At 42.5% G+C, this 18,198-nt stretch overlaps 1 protein-coding gene across 4 annotated transcripts in view; it reads right to left on the bottom strand.

Annotated features, from left to right (window-relative positions):
* Nucleotides 1-18,198, bottom strand: part of MCTP2 (multiple C2 and transmembrane domain containing 2) — a 139,556-nt gene that overhangs the window by 67,776 nt on the left and 53,582 nt on the right. For 2 of the 4 annotated variants that reach the window (XM_037053700.1, XM_037053701.1), the window contains 2 exons: nt 9,813-9,977; nt 7,490-7,620 (listed from right to left, as the gene is read on the bottom strand). In XM_037053700.1, coding sequence (XP_036909595.1) covers nt 7,490-7,620; nt 9,813-9,977 — 296 coding nt within the window. Of the gene's footprint in view, nt 1-7,489; nt 7,621-9,812; nt 9,978-10,353; nt 10,451-18,198 lie in introns of those variants that run through there. The other 2 variants (XM_037053702.1, XM_037053703.1) reach the window with 2 other exon arrangements.

Below are 18,198 nucleotides of genomic sequence, written 5' to 3'. Positions count from 1 at the left end.
GGAATGTTGAAAACCTCAAACACATTTAAATACAGAAGCAAACATCAATAACAGGGGACTGAGGTGCTAAGCGCTTATTTGCTTTAACACTGAAAACTTGGGATTTGCCTGGACCACACCTGCTTTCTTGGTGTGTAAAAGGATGGAGGAGAGGGAAGGACAGAGTGTGTGCATAATTCTTCCTTGTCCTCCAAAGCTATTAAATCAGATGAATATTTAAGACTTTATAAAGGGATGAAAGCCCTGCCCCTTCTCATTATGTGTGACAAGGATGGATTCTTACCCTAAATTTTCAGTGGACTTGGTATGTGTGCAGATAATTAAAAATAGTAAACTTACCTGATAGACTATAAAGCAATGACAATTTTGAGCCATATGGATATGTAAAAAGTCCCAGTTTAATAAAATGGAAAGTAAGCTCGTAATCCCTTCCCAATTAAAAGGTAAAATATCAATAGTATTGAAAGTCCATTCCATTTTTTACTAGAGAATAAAAAATATTTTAATACTCACAGGTATGTATAAAAATTAAATATAGGTGGGTATTTTTGAATTAACAGAAGTGATTCAGGTTACAAGAAGAGGTGGCAATGAGAGATTAGTGTTTTTGCATGTAATAAATTCATTATGTATTTCTACTGAAGATACATTACAAAAAAAATGGTTTTTTACATAATCCTGTATGGCTTGAATCAAAACAATTTTTTCCTGGAGCGTATTGAAAGTTAAAGCTTACTGTTGTGAGAAGAGAGGCTACAAACTACTTTTATTTAATAAGCAAGCACGTAAGTGGGGAATTAATTTTGCTTCAAAAGAAAGTTCCAGGGCCTTAACTCTGCCATTTCTGTAAAACTAAGCACCCACAAATCCTTAACTAATACAGCACTAATGCATCTGTAATGCAGGGACACTTGGCTGAGCATTATTTTATATGGTCACATACCCTTTCCTTTAATAAAACTCTTATGGGAAAATGAAGCATCCAAATTTGTGAGAATATTCTCTAGCGATCACTTTTTTCCTCCCAAATTAGCAATAACCTCTTTAGGGCACATTCATTTTAATATCATTAATAATGGAAGTTTATTTTTGTTCCAAGCGTACCATTTTGTTATGGTGGCGGTTTTGTTGATTTTCTTAACAACCAAAAGTCATTTTGAGGCAAGAGCTCAGAGAGCAACTAACTGGTGTGAGTCACAATGATGCGTAATGAGGTGATAATAGAAATGTTTGTAGATCATTCAAAATGGACATGACATTAATCCTAAAAAGTCACCTAAGAAGACTAGGAGCCATAGTAACATATTTACAATAACTTTGCCAATTCTCCTAGCAATTGCTTAAAGCCACAACTTACTTGTGTAGAGCAGTTTCTTATTTTAAACAAATGCTAAATCGTATACCAGACGAAATGCAAAGCAAATACATTTTCATGAACTTTCAGTCATTGCCACCCACTGGGAGACTTCTGCACCTATTTTGTTTTTAAAGGTTATTCAGCTAATGAAGAAAAAACACCTGCACAATATTATCTATGAAATAGGCAGAGCCCTATAAAGAACAGACTGGGGGTTTCAGCACAAAATAAATGGCATTTACAATCTCAGTTAACTAATGAGTGATTTCAGCCCGATAGTTTCTTTTAATTTCCTAGGGACTCGAGGAAGCAAATTAAATTGATGGGTCTCAGCATCCTGGCCTTTGTTGCAAATACTCAACCTTCCCCATGTAGCACAAAAGCAGTAATAGACAACACAGACAAATGAACTGCTGTTTCCCAATAAAACTTTATTTGCAAAACAGGTAGCCATCTGGATGTGGCCCATGGGCCCTAATTTGCCAATGCCTGCCCTAGAAAACTGCTGATCATCAAGCCATGCTGAATTGTGCCAATGAAAGCATTTTAAACATTGACAAGATTGGTTGCTGACAGAACAAACACATTGGTAAGCGTATCAGAAATATTGACCTAAGAATAATTTTCTAAAGATTTTATTTATTTTTAGACAGAGAGAGAGAGAGAGAGGAAGGGAGAGAAATATCAATGTGTGGTTGCCTCTTGTGCACCCCACCCACTGGGGACCTGGCCTGCAACCCAGGCCCGTGCCCTGACTGGGTATCGAACCAGAGACCCTTTAGTTCGAAAACCGGAGCTCAATCCACTAAGCCACACTGGCCAGGGCCTTTTTTAAAAATAACTTTCAACTCACCACAGCCTAAGAAATTCTGGCCAATCTATTCAAATATGTGGATATAAATTTTAAAAAAACGATAAAGCAATAAAATTTATGAAGTTGCTTTTCTACCTGAAAGATGGATGTGAAAAACATGTGCTCAGAGCACCCGGGTTAAAAAAAAAAAGTGATTAATTAGCATTGGCAAATTAGATCTGTTCCAGAGACACCAGGTGTGAATTCAGGTGCAAGGGCAGTGACCACGTCTGACAACCTTTCGGAAGGTGCTACACAAGCTTTACGTCATGGGGGGCAAAAATGGCAGATCACTGATGAGCCTGTACCTGGAGAGGAGCAGCCATGGTTCACCTGCAGGAGATGGAAGCCAGCGGCTCTGAGGCCTCACCCCTGCTCTCCTCTCTAATCTCATCTTGGGATGCCACCCACCCTTCCCACTCCTTCCAAGGGTCTTAGAATGTGTTCCCCTCCTCTCTCGGCCTTTGCCCTTGCTGTCCCACATTTCTGGAGAGTTCTTCTCTGATCTCCTTGTTGCGTGAATGACCTCCCATCACACAGGTCTCAGCTTAAACCTCTTTTCTTCCAGAAGGTCGACTCTTTCCACCCCCAAGCCACTGCCTGCTTACTTGCCTAGCTCAAAACTGACTAAAGGCCCCACACCCATATACCAAACCCTCAGCCTTTTATACCAAACCCTCAGCCTTTTGCACGTTGTCTGACCCTTGATGGGCTCTTTCTTTGTTGAATAGCATGAACAAACAACAAAAAAGTAAATTCCAGGGGTGTAACCAAACTCAAAGTCAAAGTATCCGAATTATAAAGGCAGTGTTTTTGGTTTAACCAATGAAACCTTTGGCAGTCTCTATTTCCTCCCCTGTATAAGGAAGGAATGGAAAGACATAGTTTCGCTAGGCTCCTCCCAGACTGCCGGCTCTATTCACCTGAAGAAAACAAGGCTAAATTACTCTTTTTTTCCCCTCTGCAACAAGCATATATTAAAGCTATCCTCAGGAGCCAACAGGCAGTTAATGTGCTGATATAGCATTGTTTCTGACCTCCTGGGTGCGTGTCTTTCTCCATTAATCCCGCAGCATTTTAATGTTTTAATTCAACACATAATTTTACCATATCAGTCAGCCCAACCTGCTCCAGTTTCCCTTGCCATGATAGCTTTTAACCTCTTATTCATTACCATAATTCTATGTTTTATATTACAGACTGGTCAGCTTTTAACTTAAATGCAAGGGGCAAAAAAGAGTGCTATAGTTTTAAAAGCTGTAAATCTCAGAGGCTCTAAGGAAGGGGGTGAACAGGAAGAAAACGGTGAATGTGTCAAGCGTGGCTGTAAAAGCAGATCGACGACATGGGATGCAATTTGTCCAGAGAAATATTCCAGCCCTGATTCTCCACGGCGTCGGAGTCACTAAAAAACTGGTGGAGTGTCGGGGCCTCTCTCTTACACCCTGCAGGGCTGAGGACGCGGGCTCTGAGGCAGCGGGGTTAGAATGGGCTGGGGTGTTTTCATTCTTAGATTTTCCAGGCTAAACGAAGTGTAGGAGATCCTATAACAAGTTAATCTGGAGCGTCACCTTGATATGTAAAATAAGCATTGAGAAAATGATATGATTACTTTGAAATGGAACAGCTTTGCAGTGGAAGAGTCTATAATTTATATTCTTGCAATTTTGTTGAAAAGTTGAAGCAGCTTAAACTCAGCTTCAGATCTACTTCCCCCAAAACTTCACTCTTTCTGGACCACTGATGGGCTCTAGGACCAAAGGCTTGCCTGCCTTCCTTCCTTCCTTCCTTCCTCCTTCCCTCCCTCCCTCCCTCTCTCCCTCCCTCCATCCCTTCCCTCCCTTCCTTCTTTGCCTATGAATAAATCTGGTTTCAGGGGGAACTGCCCAAGCACCTTCATCTCACCAGCGACCAGCACTGACCTGCTCAGGAGTCACCTGTGGCTCATGTGCACCATGACACAACAGGGTTTCAGAAAGCCCCACATGACTCAGGAGAGCTTAGAGGAGGCTAAGTGACAGGCAGGTCCATGTTTTCATTGTAGCCAAGCTAACAACCCACCAATGCTAATGTGATTTCTCTTTGCACACCCGCCCAGTACCCCAACTTTTTATCCACAGCTACAGACCCCAGCATTGTTCCTATTAATGTACACTGCTCCATCCTTCAGCCAATAAATGTCTACACCACCATGATCTTGGAGAAATTCACCACTCACTTCCACAAAATAAATTGAAAATGTGTATCCTGTGTTAAAAAAAAACAATGTGCTGGATTTTACTTGTCACACTTCATGGACTTAAATTGCGTAATTTTAGTTGCAAGTGTTGTAACTATAGTTGCCACACAGAGAAATCTCAAGATGAATGATAATAACAATGTCTACCATTTCAGGGCTCAGAAAGACCTAAGTATCCAATAAACATTGTTGCTGGGAGTCGCGGTGACCCTGCAGTTGGCCAGCGGCCCCACTAGACAGCTAGGGAACTAGGTTCCCCAAGCAAGTTCACTGCCCAAGGTCACCTAGCTACAAACGCTATGGCAACCAGCAAGCCCAGGATGTCCAACTCAGGGGCTGGTGTTCCTTCCTTCATGTCAAGCTGCCTTCAAGGGGAAGCTTCACTGACATGAATTTCCTCAGAGAGGTTATTAGAGCTTTAAATTATTGCATCAAGGTGTTGTTAAAAAACAAACTTTGGGACAGAGTGGTCTTAAGAAAACACTTAGGACTCACACTGTCAAAGGGACTCCTAATGCAAAAAGGCATTACCAACATTCGGGAGATCACATAACTGAGCCTTAGAATTATAACAACAAAGAAAAGAAAATGATAGCTCTGGCTGGCGTGGCTCAGTGGATTGAGCACCAGCCTGCAAACCAGAGGGTCGCTGATCTGATTCCCTGTCAGGGCACATGCCTGGGTACATACCGGGCCAGGTCCCCCATTGGGGGCATGCAAGAGGCAACCACACATTGATGTTTCTCTCTCTCTCTTTCTCCTTCCTTTCCCCTCTGTCCAAAAATAAATAGAAAAATCCTTTAAAAAAAGAAAATGAAAAAAAAATGAAAATTTCACCATCAGAAGGAAATGGCAAGGAACAGGTCTGCAGTGTGCGTATGCTAGCACAATCTCTTCCACACTGGGAGAATCAGTCCATATTTTCGGCTAGGTCTCACCCCACCTGGAAGTTCAAGGTAGGGTAATGCTGTGTAACCCGCTCCCGAGAGATAACTTTTCTTATCTTTTGCACCGCAGGAGAGGAAAAAGGAAAAGGATACCGAAAAAAGCTCTAACATCCATGAAGAGAAAGGACAGAATGGCCGCTGGGCAGGTATACATCTAAGCTACAAACAGGAAATAGCTAAATAAGAATAAATAAATACCCAAATAACAAGACACGAAATGAAAGGAACGTCTCAAATTAGTTTCTGTGTCTGTGAAGAAACTTAACACTCATTGGGAAATGCATTTCCTATTATGTGGGGAAAAATGACAGCACAATGACATGTGGAGTGATGGGGCATTATTCAACGCTCCTACTAAAATAACAGGGGGCCATTCATCATGGGAGGTCCAAATTCCCACAATTCAGATAACACTTCGGGACATAGAGTTCTCTGCATCTGTACATTGATGTAACTGATCCTTACTCCACGGCTAGCAAACAAGTTTCTCATCCTCCTACCAATGGGCATTGGCAGGGTGCTGCTATGTCATTGTGGTCACAAGCGTTAGAGGTACTCAGAAGTAGCTGAGTGTCTCAGTTACCCTGAGGAGATGGAGAAGGGGGAGGCGAGACCAGACCAGAAACCTGACAAGTAGCAGCTGTGAAAAGCTGGACCACGGTTCAACCTCCTGCGTGAGCCGGAGAGGGTGGCACGACCTACCTCAGGGTGAGCTACTGGGGTGGGGTAGGTGATAAAAGCAAGAAGAGCTAAGCGTCTGGGCGCCAGACACTGTGCTAAGTATTTCACGCAGAAAAAAACCCTGCATGGGATATCGGGTAAGCTTGGGACTCATCGCATCTCTGCCTCTAAATTCTTTGCTGGTGGGAAAAAATTTCATTTCCCTGGGTCTCTGTATTTCCCTGTCTGTAAAATGAAGAGATTACACCACATGAGTGGTCTTTGACCTTTAGTTTTCAGCCATAAAGCTCTTCCAATGGAACCCCAGATGTGCTGGCCCCGGGGGAAAGTTTTTGGAGACCCACTCCATCTCCAAGGGGTGACCCCAAGGCATCTCCCTGCAAGTGGAGTTCCAGAGATCCTAGCTTGACAAAGACGACAAACATTTGTCGAAAGCCCTTTAAATGCTTATTTTCTACATTCTTAAATATGAACAAAGACAGAAGGATGCTAGACTTCTCAGGGTGATCACTTTGTAAGTAATAGAAATGTCTAATCGTTACGTTATACCTCTGAAACTAATACAATACTGTAGGTCGATTGTAATGGAAAGTGGAATTACTTTAAAAAATGATTTGTGGACATGTTGGATGATTAGGAGAAGAACAAAAGGCAGCCAATTGGTGGAAAGAACCTGGAGCTTGGAAATGTAGACTCCTGACCCTGACACTCGCTGCTCTGAAGCCCATGGCCCAGTTGTCTGTAAGGGTCCCACAGTTTATGCCCCAGTCCGTGCAAGGAGGGCAGTGCCTCCAAAGATCAGAGATGGCGATGCTTCCACCAGCATTTCCTCTGTGCTTACTGTGAGTCAGCCACAACGCAAGGATAACTGAACTTCATTGCACACTGACTACCCTCCTATAAGGAAGCTATAATACTCAGTATTGTTCATTAAGTAAGAGTCAATTCAGTGGGAAGGGTGAGAAATACAGAAATAAAAGAAAATAGAGCTGGCCTCCAGAGAGTTCATTATGGTTTGCCACCAAGTTCATCAAGAATGTTTTCCATCATTTTGGGACACCTGGCATCCTATTTTTACTAAATTATACAGTAGTTCACTAACTAGGAAAACCACAATTACAGGGTGCATAGGAAATATAGATAACTAGTTCCCAAATAGCCTGGCATGGCGTATTATCTTTCTTCACAGGATTCCCGAAATGTACTACTTCCTTCCATTTTAATCAATACTCCATGGCATTAATTAATTTTAAAAAAAAAAAACTTTCCCCAGGTTAGGGTCCAGCTCACTTCTAACTCCCTGGGGTGGGGACATGAGAGTCCCCTGACTCTACGCCCAGCAGAGAAAGACCGGCCTGGTGCAGAAAGCCCCGCACGCAGCGCCCACCACGGAGAAAGCAGAGCGGACTCACGTGCCCAGACGCTCCTCGTGCTTTTTGCCGTCCTTTCCCCAGACTTCAATGTCCAAAATGCCCATCCTGTCAGAGAAGTAGTGAAAGTCAAACTCTTCCCGCCACTGCGGATTTGCACTCTTACACAGTGTCTAGAAAACATGCAGTTATAACATTTATTTTCTTCAGAATGCCATTCATTGTGACTGCAGCTACACATTCATTTCATTTCTACACTTTGCAGCAGGGGGAAATGCGTCTCTCTGTCCCTTACAAAGTTGAGCCCCCCTTTTTTGGAAGGACAGGAACTCGGAGGTTTGGGGAGCTGGCAAACCATGGCCACTCTTTCAGCTGATCCCCAGATTCAATCATTTATCCACCAAGTTAGAAAGAATACTGTTACCTCACAAGAAATTATAACATGGATATATGTACACACACACACACACACACATATATATATACACACACATATATGTGACATATCTCAGTGGCTGTTTCAGACATTTGTTCAGTCTTACAGAAAATGCCATTCATTGGTTAATCAAATCATTTTTACTGGCACATTCATTCAGCACTGGCTTCAGAACTGTATGAAACCAACAGTCTGGGGTCTTGATTAAATCCGTCCGATGCGTTACACAAGAAACCCATCTCCTGTACATCGCTGCCTGCCTTTAAATCCCACTTGACTGATCCCAATCCCTGGAGTGAGAGAAAAGACTAGAAAACTCCACCGCAGCCAACTTCAGAAATTAACCAGCGTGGTTTGCGGACACCACAAGTGTTTATGTGTTCTCCGAGAGTGGTTCCAAACTGCTCGTGTGTTTAATTTGCTGGCAGGATGTTCGTTTTTGTTTCGTTTACACAGAGATTCAATTAGTGACTAAAAAGTGAGCAGACATGTTGGTTACTGTGTACCGGGCCCTAAGGACACAGCGGCCACTATTAAATCTCAGTGACCACTATTACGTCATGGGAAAACAGACAGGGCCAAGTCAGACCTCAGCTGTAGCATCATTTAAGCTGTTTTTCACATTGGACTTCACATATCACACCACAGAATTTAGAAACAATGAAGAAAAAAAAAACACCTATTAGACCACAAATTAAATGCAGTATCCCTCAGGGGGGAATGGAGCAGATACTGGACTAATTCTACACTTCACCTTAGTCCAAAGGGCTAAGTGTACCTAGTGATGAATAATTTTTCTATAAATCCTTAGCCCAACCTTGGCTGGCTACAGGAATCTTAGTGGGGATACCCTGGATGCGCTCTCTGTGAGGCACAGCCAGAAACGACCCAGTTAAAATGAGTATCTGCGTATTTCTGCCACAGCTCGCTCTCGGGTGTCCACATCTTTTCTTATAAACGATTCATCAACACGAGCTTTGAATCTCGAGTGCTTGTGCCGGTGTAAAGGATGTTTAGTGTTCGATTTTGCACTGAAACTGCCCAGCGGAGACAACCCCGTGCCTGCTTGTATCATGTTCCCAGTGTGCCTGCATCTGTTATGCCTCCGACACGGGAAAGCCCGAACTGCAAAGCCCCTCGGGTTTACTTTCCAAATCTCCCACTGATGTTTTTTTCTTCTGTGGCTTTTGGCAAGTGGCTTGGCTCTCCAGGACCCCAGTTCCCTCAATCCACAGACCTTCAAAAATATTCCTGTCTAACAGTTATGTAAAACTAATTAATTACCATGGTTTGGAGACGAGGGTTTTTGAACTAAAAACCACACCAAATTACTAAGATTGAAAATTAAATGGAACTGGGATCCACAGAATAAGATGACTGATTTTAAAGAGAGTTAAAATTGCCATTATTTTTGTTCAAAATAAACCACTTTTAGTACTTTAGGTTTATTTTAAATCAGAGCAAAAAACCCCAGCAACACATAAAGTGCAGTTTTTGTGTGTAAATACTATCAAGACAAAGAAAACTATATAATTTTGAAAGTATGTTAGTTGTCACAAATATTGTAACCCCAAAATAATATACATTGCTATTTTTGTTAGATTTTGAAAACATTTTGTTATCATTTTCCTGCAGTCTATGAAACATAGTTTGTTTATTTTCCAAACAAAAATCACGCATTCAAATCTATTGCTTAGCAAGCTTTCCCTAGTTCTAGGCACTGGATGAAAATAAACTATAGTCAGCACTGAAATACCCATATTAATTGACTGCACTGAGACCCTTTTTTTATGGAATAATCCTAATATAGAGAAGAGGGCTAAAAATAAATTACTTCTATTTTTGTCCAGTGTCGCGTGGGAAAACAATGTTTGCAAAAACGTTATTTTTTAAAGATCGTTTTCTCCTTAAGGAATTGGCAGGACTTACCTTACTCTTGTACCTCTGATCTCCCAGTTTTAACAGGACGAAGATCTCTGTCATGTCTCCCCCAGAGACATTCTTCCCTTCCAACAGAGTTATACTTATGATCCCATTCCAGAGTTGGTTCTTTCTCAAGGTCTCTGAGAGCCGCAGGCTACGTATCAAAGAGGACTAGAGCAACAACAACAAAAAAAATAATAAAGAGAGATCAACTTGCTGATAATTCTCGAGGGCGACTCTGGGGATCACAGGCATTCCAGCTTTCGATATGCGATCACAAAGAGGGCTCCCTGCCTGGTGCCTTGCTTCCACCAACCTGCAATCACAGGAGCGGGATTGCCTTCTCCAGCACGAGGGCTCGTAGGGATCTCGGGGAGGATGACTAGGAGCAACACTTGCATTCAGCGCTGGCCTGTCCCCCCACCCAGCTCTTGGGTCGGAATCCTTCACCTGGGCCTTTGGCTACTTTAATAGCAGGAAGGGAAGAAAAGCATTCTGGGAGACAGAGATATAAGCAACAAGGCACCGCTTTGCAGGGAAACAATACCTCTGGGCATTCAGAAATAATGGTTTTGAATTTATCCTTCGCACTTGAATCTGTCCCCACTCCCCTTTATTCCTTGGGCTACTACTAAAAAGCGCATGCCATTGCAAGATCCACCACTTCAGACGGAGCCTGCAATCAGCCAGCCAAATGAGCTTTGCAGATCTGGGGGAGGGAAGGATGGATAAAGCACTTAGCACAGTGCCTGGGACCCAGGACGGTTCAGTAACTGTCAACTTATTTTTTTTCCTTTTCAAAATTATGTTATTCAGACCTACTCACACACACCTTCAACAGAATATAGAAGAAGGCAAACATCCCCTATTATTAAGGTATTAAGAGGTCAAGCACATTTTATTCTTAATTTCCATTATGGACATTTTCAAACATACACAAAGGCAGAATAGTATTCGAAATCTCCATGGAACTTAGTCAACATTTCGCCCACCTTATTTCACTTATCCTTCACTGTTTTCTTCTGGCTGAACTATTGGAAAGCAAAATCCGTACTTGCTTTCACATAAACGCTATGCTATGGCCGTGCTCAACAAAAGTAGCTGTAATTCCTTTAATATCATTAAACACCCAGAACATATTTACATTCCCCTGACGGTCTCCACAATGTCTTTCTACAGTTAGTGTGTCTGGAAGAGGACCCCAATAGGATGCACACGCTGCATTTAGTTGGCGGAGTTCATTTATGTTCTCCGTTCAATAAATGAAATGGCACGAGCCTAGACCGCTTTATTTGAAGGCGGAATAAATGGACTGGAGAATGTAAATGGCGCCGAGTATCATAGTAAAGCAATGAATTTCTAACACTATATATTCTTCCTGTCATCTGCTCAATATATCTCCAAGATCGTTTAGACACCAGTGTGCTCGGACACCAGTTAGTCGCAATTTATCACAACAAATGGTATGTCGGTACCATATTAATTATGTCCCCGCTTACCTCATCCGACACACGTCACTGCGCCACTCCAAACGAATGAGGCGCCCGTGCCACACCAAGCATCCGGCTGGGCATTTTATAGTCACCTTCAGCATCTAAGGTAATCTACACCCCCAAACTTCATATCCATGCCACTTTTCCCTTAAAATGCACGCACACAAACACACACACACACACACAGCTGGAGGTGCTGAGACAGAGAATGGAAGATAAGAAAAAAATTAACTTTAAAAAGAAGAGAAAACCCTCTCTTCTGGAGAACATAAACATTCTCTTGTAACTTCTATTTGCCGTTGAGTTGTGAACCGAATATACTCTATAATGAAAGTTTATGAAATAGTTAAAGTTAAGCAATTTTCTCTTTGTTAAGAACAACACATACCATCACGATATACACATATATAAATATGTATTTGTACATGTATATATATTTATATATCTATATGTGTGCATACAAATATAGATACACTTAATAGATTTTATAGTTTATTAAGCACACAGGCTGAAAATGTCTACTCTTAAAAAGAAAATGAGATTTTGATTCATATATCCTGCTGCACCGTCTTCTTTTTTTTTTTTTTAAGCTTTTTCTTCTTCAAGTTTGACTTGCCAACCAACAAGCTAATGCATGACCTGTCCCGTGGCCATGCTTCAAAGTCCCGACAGATATATTCCTCCCTAAACACTGCAACTATTTCAAAATCCTTTTTATAAAGAAGGGAGTAATGTCCACAAGAGATCAAAGGGCATCCTACAGTCTGGCAACTGCCTGAGAAAAATGGCAGTGCTTCTATGAAATATGCCCTAAAATAATTTTGTGGCTTGGTATGTCCTAATTTCAAATTGGATGTTTATCTTGGAAAGGCTTCTATCTAACTTGTCCATAAAACAGCCCCACTTAGCTCTGTGAGCTCTGTGAAAATGGGATCCAAAGCTGGTCATTAAGGGGGCCTAGAGATAGGTTCCATATGGCGGAACAGCATGGGAGGGCGAGGCTAAGGCCTCCATCAGGCGCGGCTTGGCTGGAGCTCCTGATCTATCCATGGACACTCGTTGCATTACACCATAACATCTGGATTATTGCTTGTAATGTCCCTGGGAAATATCCACTTTCCATCAAAGCCTTTATCTATCTCGGTCGGACTTTGAACATTTTAGCATGTAGCGCGGCCATGTTTGATGTGACGGACTTACTCTTTGCCGTCCAAGGTTTCTTCCCCCCTTACTAAAGGCAGGGTGGGAGAAAAGAGAAGTGTGCATTGCACCATTCACAGATAGAAAAGAATGTAAAACCTTTGTTGTGCTTATTTCACCCTAAATATTTCTGCAAAGACTACTATAAGGTTACATCCGAATGAAGTTTCATCTGCTAGCAACGTATTTCACGATATGTGCATGGGCTTTGAAAAAAAATGTCTCTTAATTAACTTAACATTTCTCTTCCACCCTGGAGAGTTGCAATAAGGCTTCAGAGCAGCGTCTGGCTGGGGGCCGCGTCCGGGCCGTCCTGCGTGAGCTCTGATGCAGAGCCGGGCTCTCAAATTCTTTAGTGGTCTTCAAACACTCCCTTTCTCCCCACAATAAATCGACTCCTCTGCACTCACTCTGTTAGCTCAATAGCTCAGGTTTTCATGTCTGTGCCTGAGCCTGGAAGGGAAATCTGTCATCTTAATGCAGCTTGGAATGTGAAAGGAGAAAAGGAAATGACCCATCAAAGGAGAAGCCCACCCCACCTGAGCTGAAACAAACACCCAGAGATAGAGCAAAGTTTCTAGGTCCTGACCCTAATTTCTCAGCAGACATAACGGATAAAATATAGTACATCAGGGTTTTGTTATGTTTCTCCTTCCTCCCCAAGGATCAGAACCTTTTACTATTTCTATGTTGATTCATTCATAGGCTCTCTCTCCTTCAGCCCCCACACCTCACCAAACTCACAGCATTCTTCCAGAGTGACTTCCATCGAAACATACGTGTTAGTTATTACTAGTGAAAACAAGGTGTGATATCTAACTTAGAAATATCCTGGATCTCATAAAAATGAAACAGCTTCCAAACCATTGGTTTACTTCCGGGTCAGGAAAATTTCACAGACAAGAACGGGATGAAAGAAGGAGGTGGGCTGGAAGTTCAAGCTGAGGCTGCTCACTGCCAACAGGGAGAGCATCTTCGGGAGTTTCTCATCTAGGAACAGACTCTTTGAGCAGCCAATGGGTTGCCGTGCCTGGGACATATAAGATGGACCACAGCTTGACCGATATCATGGAGTAATATTCAAAGTGATTCCCTTGGGTGTAATAGAATGCCCCCAAAATTAAAGATAAAAATTAAAAAGAGGGGGCAGTGAGAAGATATTTTCACAAGATTTTTGTAGTACAGCATACCTTGTAGGTGCCAAACACTCCATGGGTACTTTTTAAATCATCTCATTGGAAATGTAAAATGTATTCCAACGTTGCCAATGCATCTTATTTTGACTCTCATTCACTATGTTTTCCCTAAGTCATTGTAAGAAAGTAGGTAGTCAATGAAAACAAATGCATGGAAAAGAACAAACTTTGTAAGTTAAAAAAAAAAAAACAGTAAAGCAAGATTGCGATGATGTCAGCATGACTTAGAAAAGCGAAGGGAGAACCTTGGGTCTCTAAGAGGTTTCCCTGAACTATTCCTTCCAAGCGGTTTCAACATGTAAAACTACTGCTCATTGTCAACAGCTTTTACAGCGTGACATGAGAAAATCCATACCTTCATGCAGCAAGCACCCAGAAAACCTCCCACCCGCAGAGCCTTATATCATCCGAAGAGGATCCTGTAGGCATAAATTCCCCTACAACTACACAAAAATCTCCGTGTAAGAATGTAAAGAAAGCCTTTTAAATTTCCCACATGGACATGGGAGATGAGATTTATATCTGGAGATGAATAACACAGTCCCAAGGCTATGAATAATCTGTGTGTACAAAGATATTAGCTATAAAAGTTTTATATTCAGTTTAATATTTTTTTAATTGTGAGGGAATATCATCACTCAGTTGCTGTAACTAAAAGTAAAAATTAAATTAAGAGACTTAAAAAATGGACAGAGTCTATAAATACCCAATGACTCTCAGGGTTCGGAACCAGGAAGATGTTTTGAATGTATTTAAACATAAAAAAAATAAAATAAAATGAAGGCCATGTGATACAATAAGATTTTCTGCTTTGCTCTGATCTCTAGCAGGCTCATATGCAATCATGTTCATCACCTCATCTTCCTTGATTCACCTGCGTCACCTGTGGGCCTTCACATCTATGTCCCATGTTTCAATGTCTCTTCTTCACTTAAAATGCTTCTGGGACTAAGCGAAGAGAGTGCAGCTCTGGGTATAAACAACTGAAGCAATTGTTCCTTCTTGGGCTTCTGCAAGGGCAGGGTTGGGGCCTGAGGCCCCAAGTGGCTTCTTCTGATTCACATCCTGGGCACCTCTTTGCCTCCCCCTGATCCCAGCCGCACTGACGATTCAAGCAGCGTAGCCACCGGCTTACAAACCCTGCCCTTCTTACTCCTCTGGCTTTGCGCCCTAGTCCACCCCAGTGGTTCTCACACTTGGATATGCTTCAGACTCACCTGGGAGGCTTGCTAAGGGATTGCTGGCTCTCGCCCCTGGAGTTTCTAATTCAAGGGGTCTGAAATGGGGGCCAAAATTTGCACTTATAGCAAAAAAAATTAGGTAGTTTAGGTATATAGGTAAACAGAGACAAACAGGTAGATAGACGTATAGGGCTGTTTTGTTATATAGCCATGCATTTCTCCAATCCACTGGGTTTAACCAAGAAAATGAAATGGAAAAAAGGTGCTACTATGGGTGGGTACCGAGTTAAGAATGGGTGATGATGAAACAAGAACAAAACAAACAAATAAAAAACCCTCTATTAATTGGAGAAGAGTTACAGGCCTTACACCCTCAAGATAGTTCCTCCAAGGACCGCACTTCTTGCAAAAGGCTCTTGCTTGTACCACTTCCCGGGCCTACACAGAAATTAGGGAAGTGAGTTCATTATACAAAGAGGTGTGGTAACAGGGCACTCACTCCAAATTCTTTGACCATCCTCTTCTATTGAATTTACCCACCCCCAACATTAAACGAGCTGAATTTGTTAAAGCCACATTTGCAAAGCACCTGAGGCTGAGCCCTTGGCAAAATGGCAACCCTCTAAACATGCTGCCTGTTAAGTGTTCAACCCCGAAGGAGCTCGTAAGTCTCTGCCAAGTGTTCAGAAGCAACATTGACACTGTCGACCTGTATGAGTGAGTCAGAGGCAAAAGCAGAACCACAGAAATTTGCCAAAGACTTCCCAGGTTTCGCTCATGTGGGCGGACAGCCAACGCACAGCATCAGTCACCCCGGGGACAGGAGCCTATCAGAGGGGTCAGAACCGACAAGAGGTGCCACATCCCCCCACTGCACGGGGACCTGGTCTACAAAATATTCTCAAGATCCCACCCTGGCTGGTGTGACTCAGTGGATTGAGTGCGGGCCTGCGAACCAAACAACCGCGGTTCGATTCCCAGTCAAAGCACGTGCCTGGGTTGCAGGCCGGTTCCCAGCAGGGGACGCACAAGAGGCAACCACACATGGATGTTTCTCTCCTTCTCTCCTTCCCTCCCCCTCTAAAGATAAATAAATAAATAATCTTAAAAAATATATTCTCAAGACCCCAAAAGCACCCCGTCATGGCGGCTAAAGTGTGATGAGTCTGAGGTTGGAAAACTTTATGTAAAGTAGGAAAACAAGCAGAGGAAGGAGGTTCTTGTCCATGCAATGGGACAGCTCTTGGGGTTCAAGACCAACTTCACCTCTCTGAGACGCTGACTGCCTGCCCTACCTACTAGATGTCAGAGAAACAGAGTAATAAGCCCAGCCAAAAAAGGAAAACAGAACATGGAAAAGGGGAAAGAAGGTAGGGAAGGCATGACCGAAATTCATGCAGAACCCTCAGCGTGTAATTCATGATTCTCACACAGTAATCACAATAAAAAAGTGTGCAAATAAAAAAAAGCCAAAAGCAAAGGCTTAACCTCTCTATATTTGTTAGTGGAAGCTGACAGGAAAAGAAAACCATTCAAGGTATCGAAAATACAGGGCATCCAATGCAGAAAAACCAACAAGCATACTGAGATAACCTAGGGTAAGCAATAGGAGGAAGCTTCTAAGACTCTTAGGCTGGGGCAGGAGAGGGTCACCCTCATCTGTAAAGGTCCAGACAGTAAGCATTGAGAGTTGCAGGTCGCCAGGTTTCTGTCCCAAAGACGCCACACTGCCAACGTCAGCCAGAGACAATTTATACACAAATGGGTGCAGCTGTGTTCCAATAAAACTTATTTGGGAAAACGGACCTAGGGCTGGACTTGGCCTTCAAGCTGATACTTCATGACCCCTGGGCCACAGAGACAAAAACAATAAATAGTAGGGTCAAGGTCACCTGGTAGAAGCTGAAACCACAGCTGGTCTGGCTAATGGAAGATGCAAAAGGCAGACACACCCACCTTCTTCCCTCTCCTCCGCTCCAGTATCCTGCCAATTCCTCCCCCTGGACAAAGCCAGCTGGAGGCCAGCTGACAGGGGACCTTGAAAATATATCTTGCAGAGATCAGCCTCTGCAACAACAGAGTCTCAGAGATAAAAGGGTATGAAGCCAAACAAGCCAAAAACTGGCACCAAGAGCCAACTAATTTCATACGGAATAAAAAAGAGTTATACCAGTGTGAGGCATGTCTCCTACCTTAGGCTTGTCACGTCTTCTACCTTGGACTGCTGACCTATGACTGCCTAAAACGGGGTTGAAGAGGGGCTGTGGAAGAGTATGTACTCATCCCTGTGCGAGTGAATCTAAAGAAAATCCCTAATGAAAGCTCAGCCATCCACCTGTGCATACTCAACTACTAGCAGGTGGGAGTGTGTGTGCGTACGCACATCGATTTCCAAGTATGCTCAGTAATTCATCAATTCCACTGTTTATCATCGCATTTTTCCTCTGAGACTAGGTGATGTAAAAGGAGTAACTACTGTTCAATTTTTATCTCTATTACTGTTGCAGACATTACAAAGAGAGAAGGAAGGTTTAGAAACAGATCTCTTCACGGCAAAGATTATATACAGTAAATACCCAAAACAAGTTATTGGGTTGAGGCCCTGTTAAATCAGAGCCTCGTTTCTCATTTTTAAAATGCTCAGCACAACATCAACACAGGCGGTGGAGGAAACCTCAACGTGTATTTGAAGGCAATCTCTGTATTTAGTACATTAAAATCAAGGTCAGTGCGGGAAGGAAACACTTAGGGAGAGACTCTAAAACCACTCCGCCATTCTGGGCTACTCCCCATGACACAAACTTACACACTTAGGCATTTAAGAAGCAAATTACCTACATAAGGTTAAATTGTCATAAGAATACAACGGAGGTGAAAAAGTCAATGACATTTTCTAGGGAACACATTGCTTGGAATGAGCAAATTTTTAGATGCTCATAGCTGAGTTGCTGAGTAATAATCATGTCAGATTCCTGCTACCTAATTTTTTAAATATAATATGAAAATCTTAAAAAAGAAGCTTATAACTGTAGCTTCAAAATACCAAGATAGGTTGATCCGGGTGTTTTAAGAGCTCTTACACACAGTCAATCACGGCATCTACAGATTTTCCAAGCGACTCGTTTTCGGAAGCCACTTTAGAAGCAGTCTCGTCTGCCTCTCCAAAACTGCAAAGAGTCAACCTACCGGTTGAAATTCTTCACCAACATACAAATTGCCTCTCTCATATAAGATCCTAAATAGCTTCCAATGAGTCTATTCATCTAAGGTTTCACTAAACACAGGTACAAGGTTTGGGCATGTATTATGTCTCTGAGTCCAG

This window comes from Sturnira hondurensis, unplaced genomic scaffold, assembly GCF_014824575.4.
Source record: "Sturnira hondurensis isolate 20B ecotype Veracruz unplaced genomic scaffold, ASM1482457v3 Scaffold0007865, whole genome shotgun sequence".
Lineage (NCBI taxonomy): Eukaryota > Metazoa > Chordata > Mammalia > Chiroptera > Phyllostomidae > Sturnira > Sturnira hondurensis.
The sequence above is the reverse complement of the archived record's forward strand: the minus strand, read 5'-3'. Positions and strand labels throughout refer to the sequence as shown.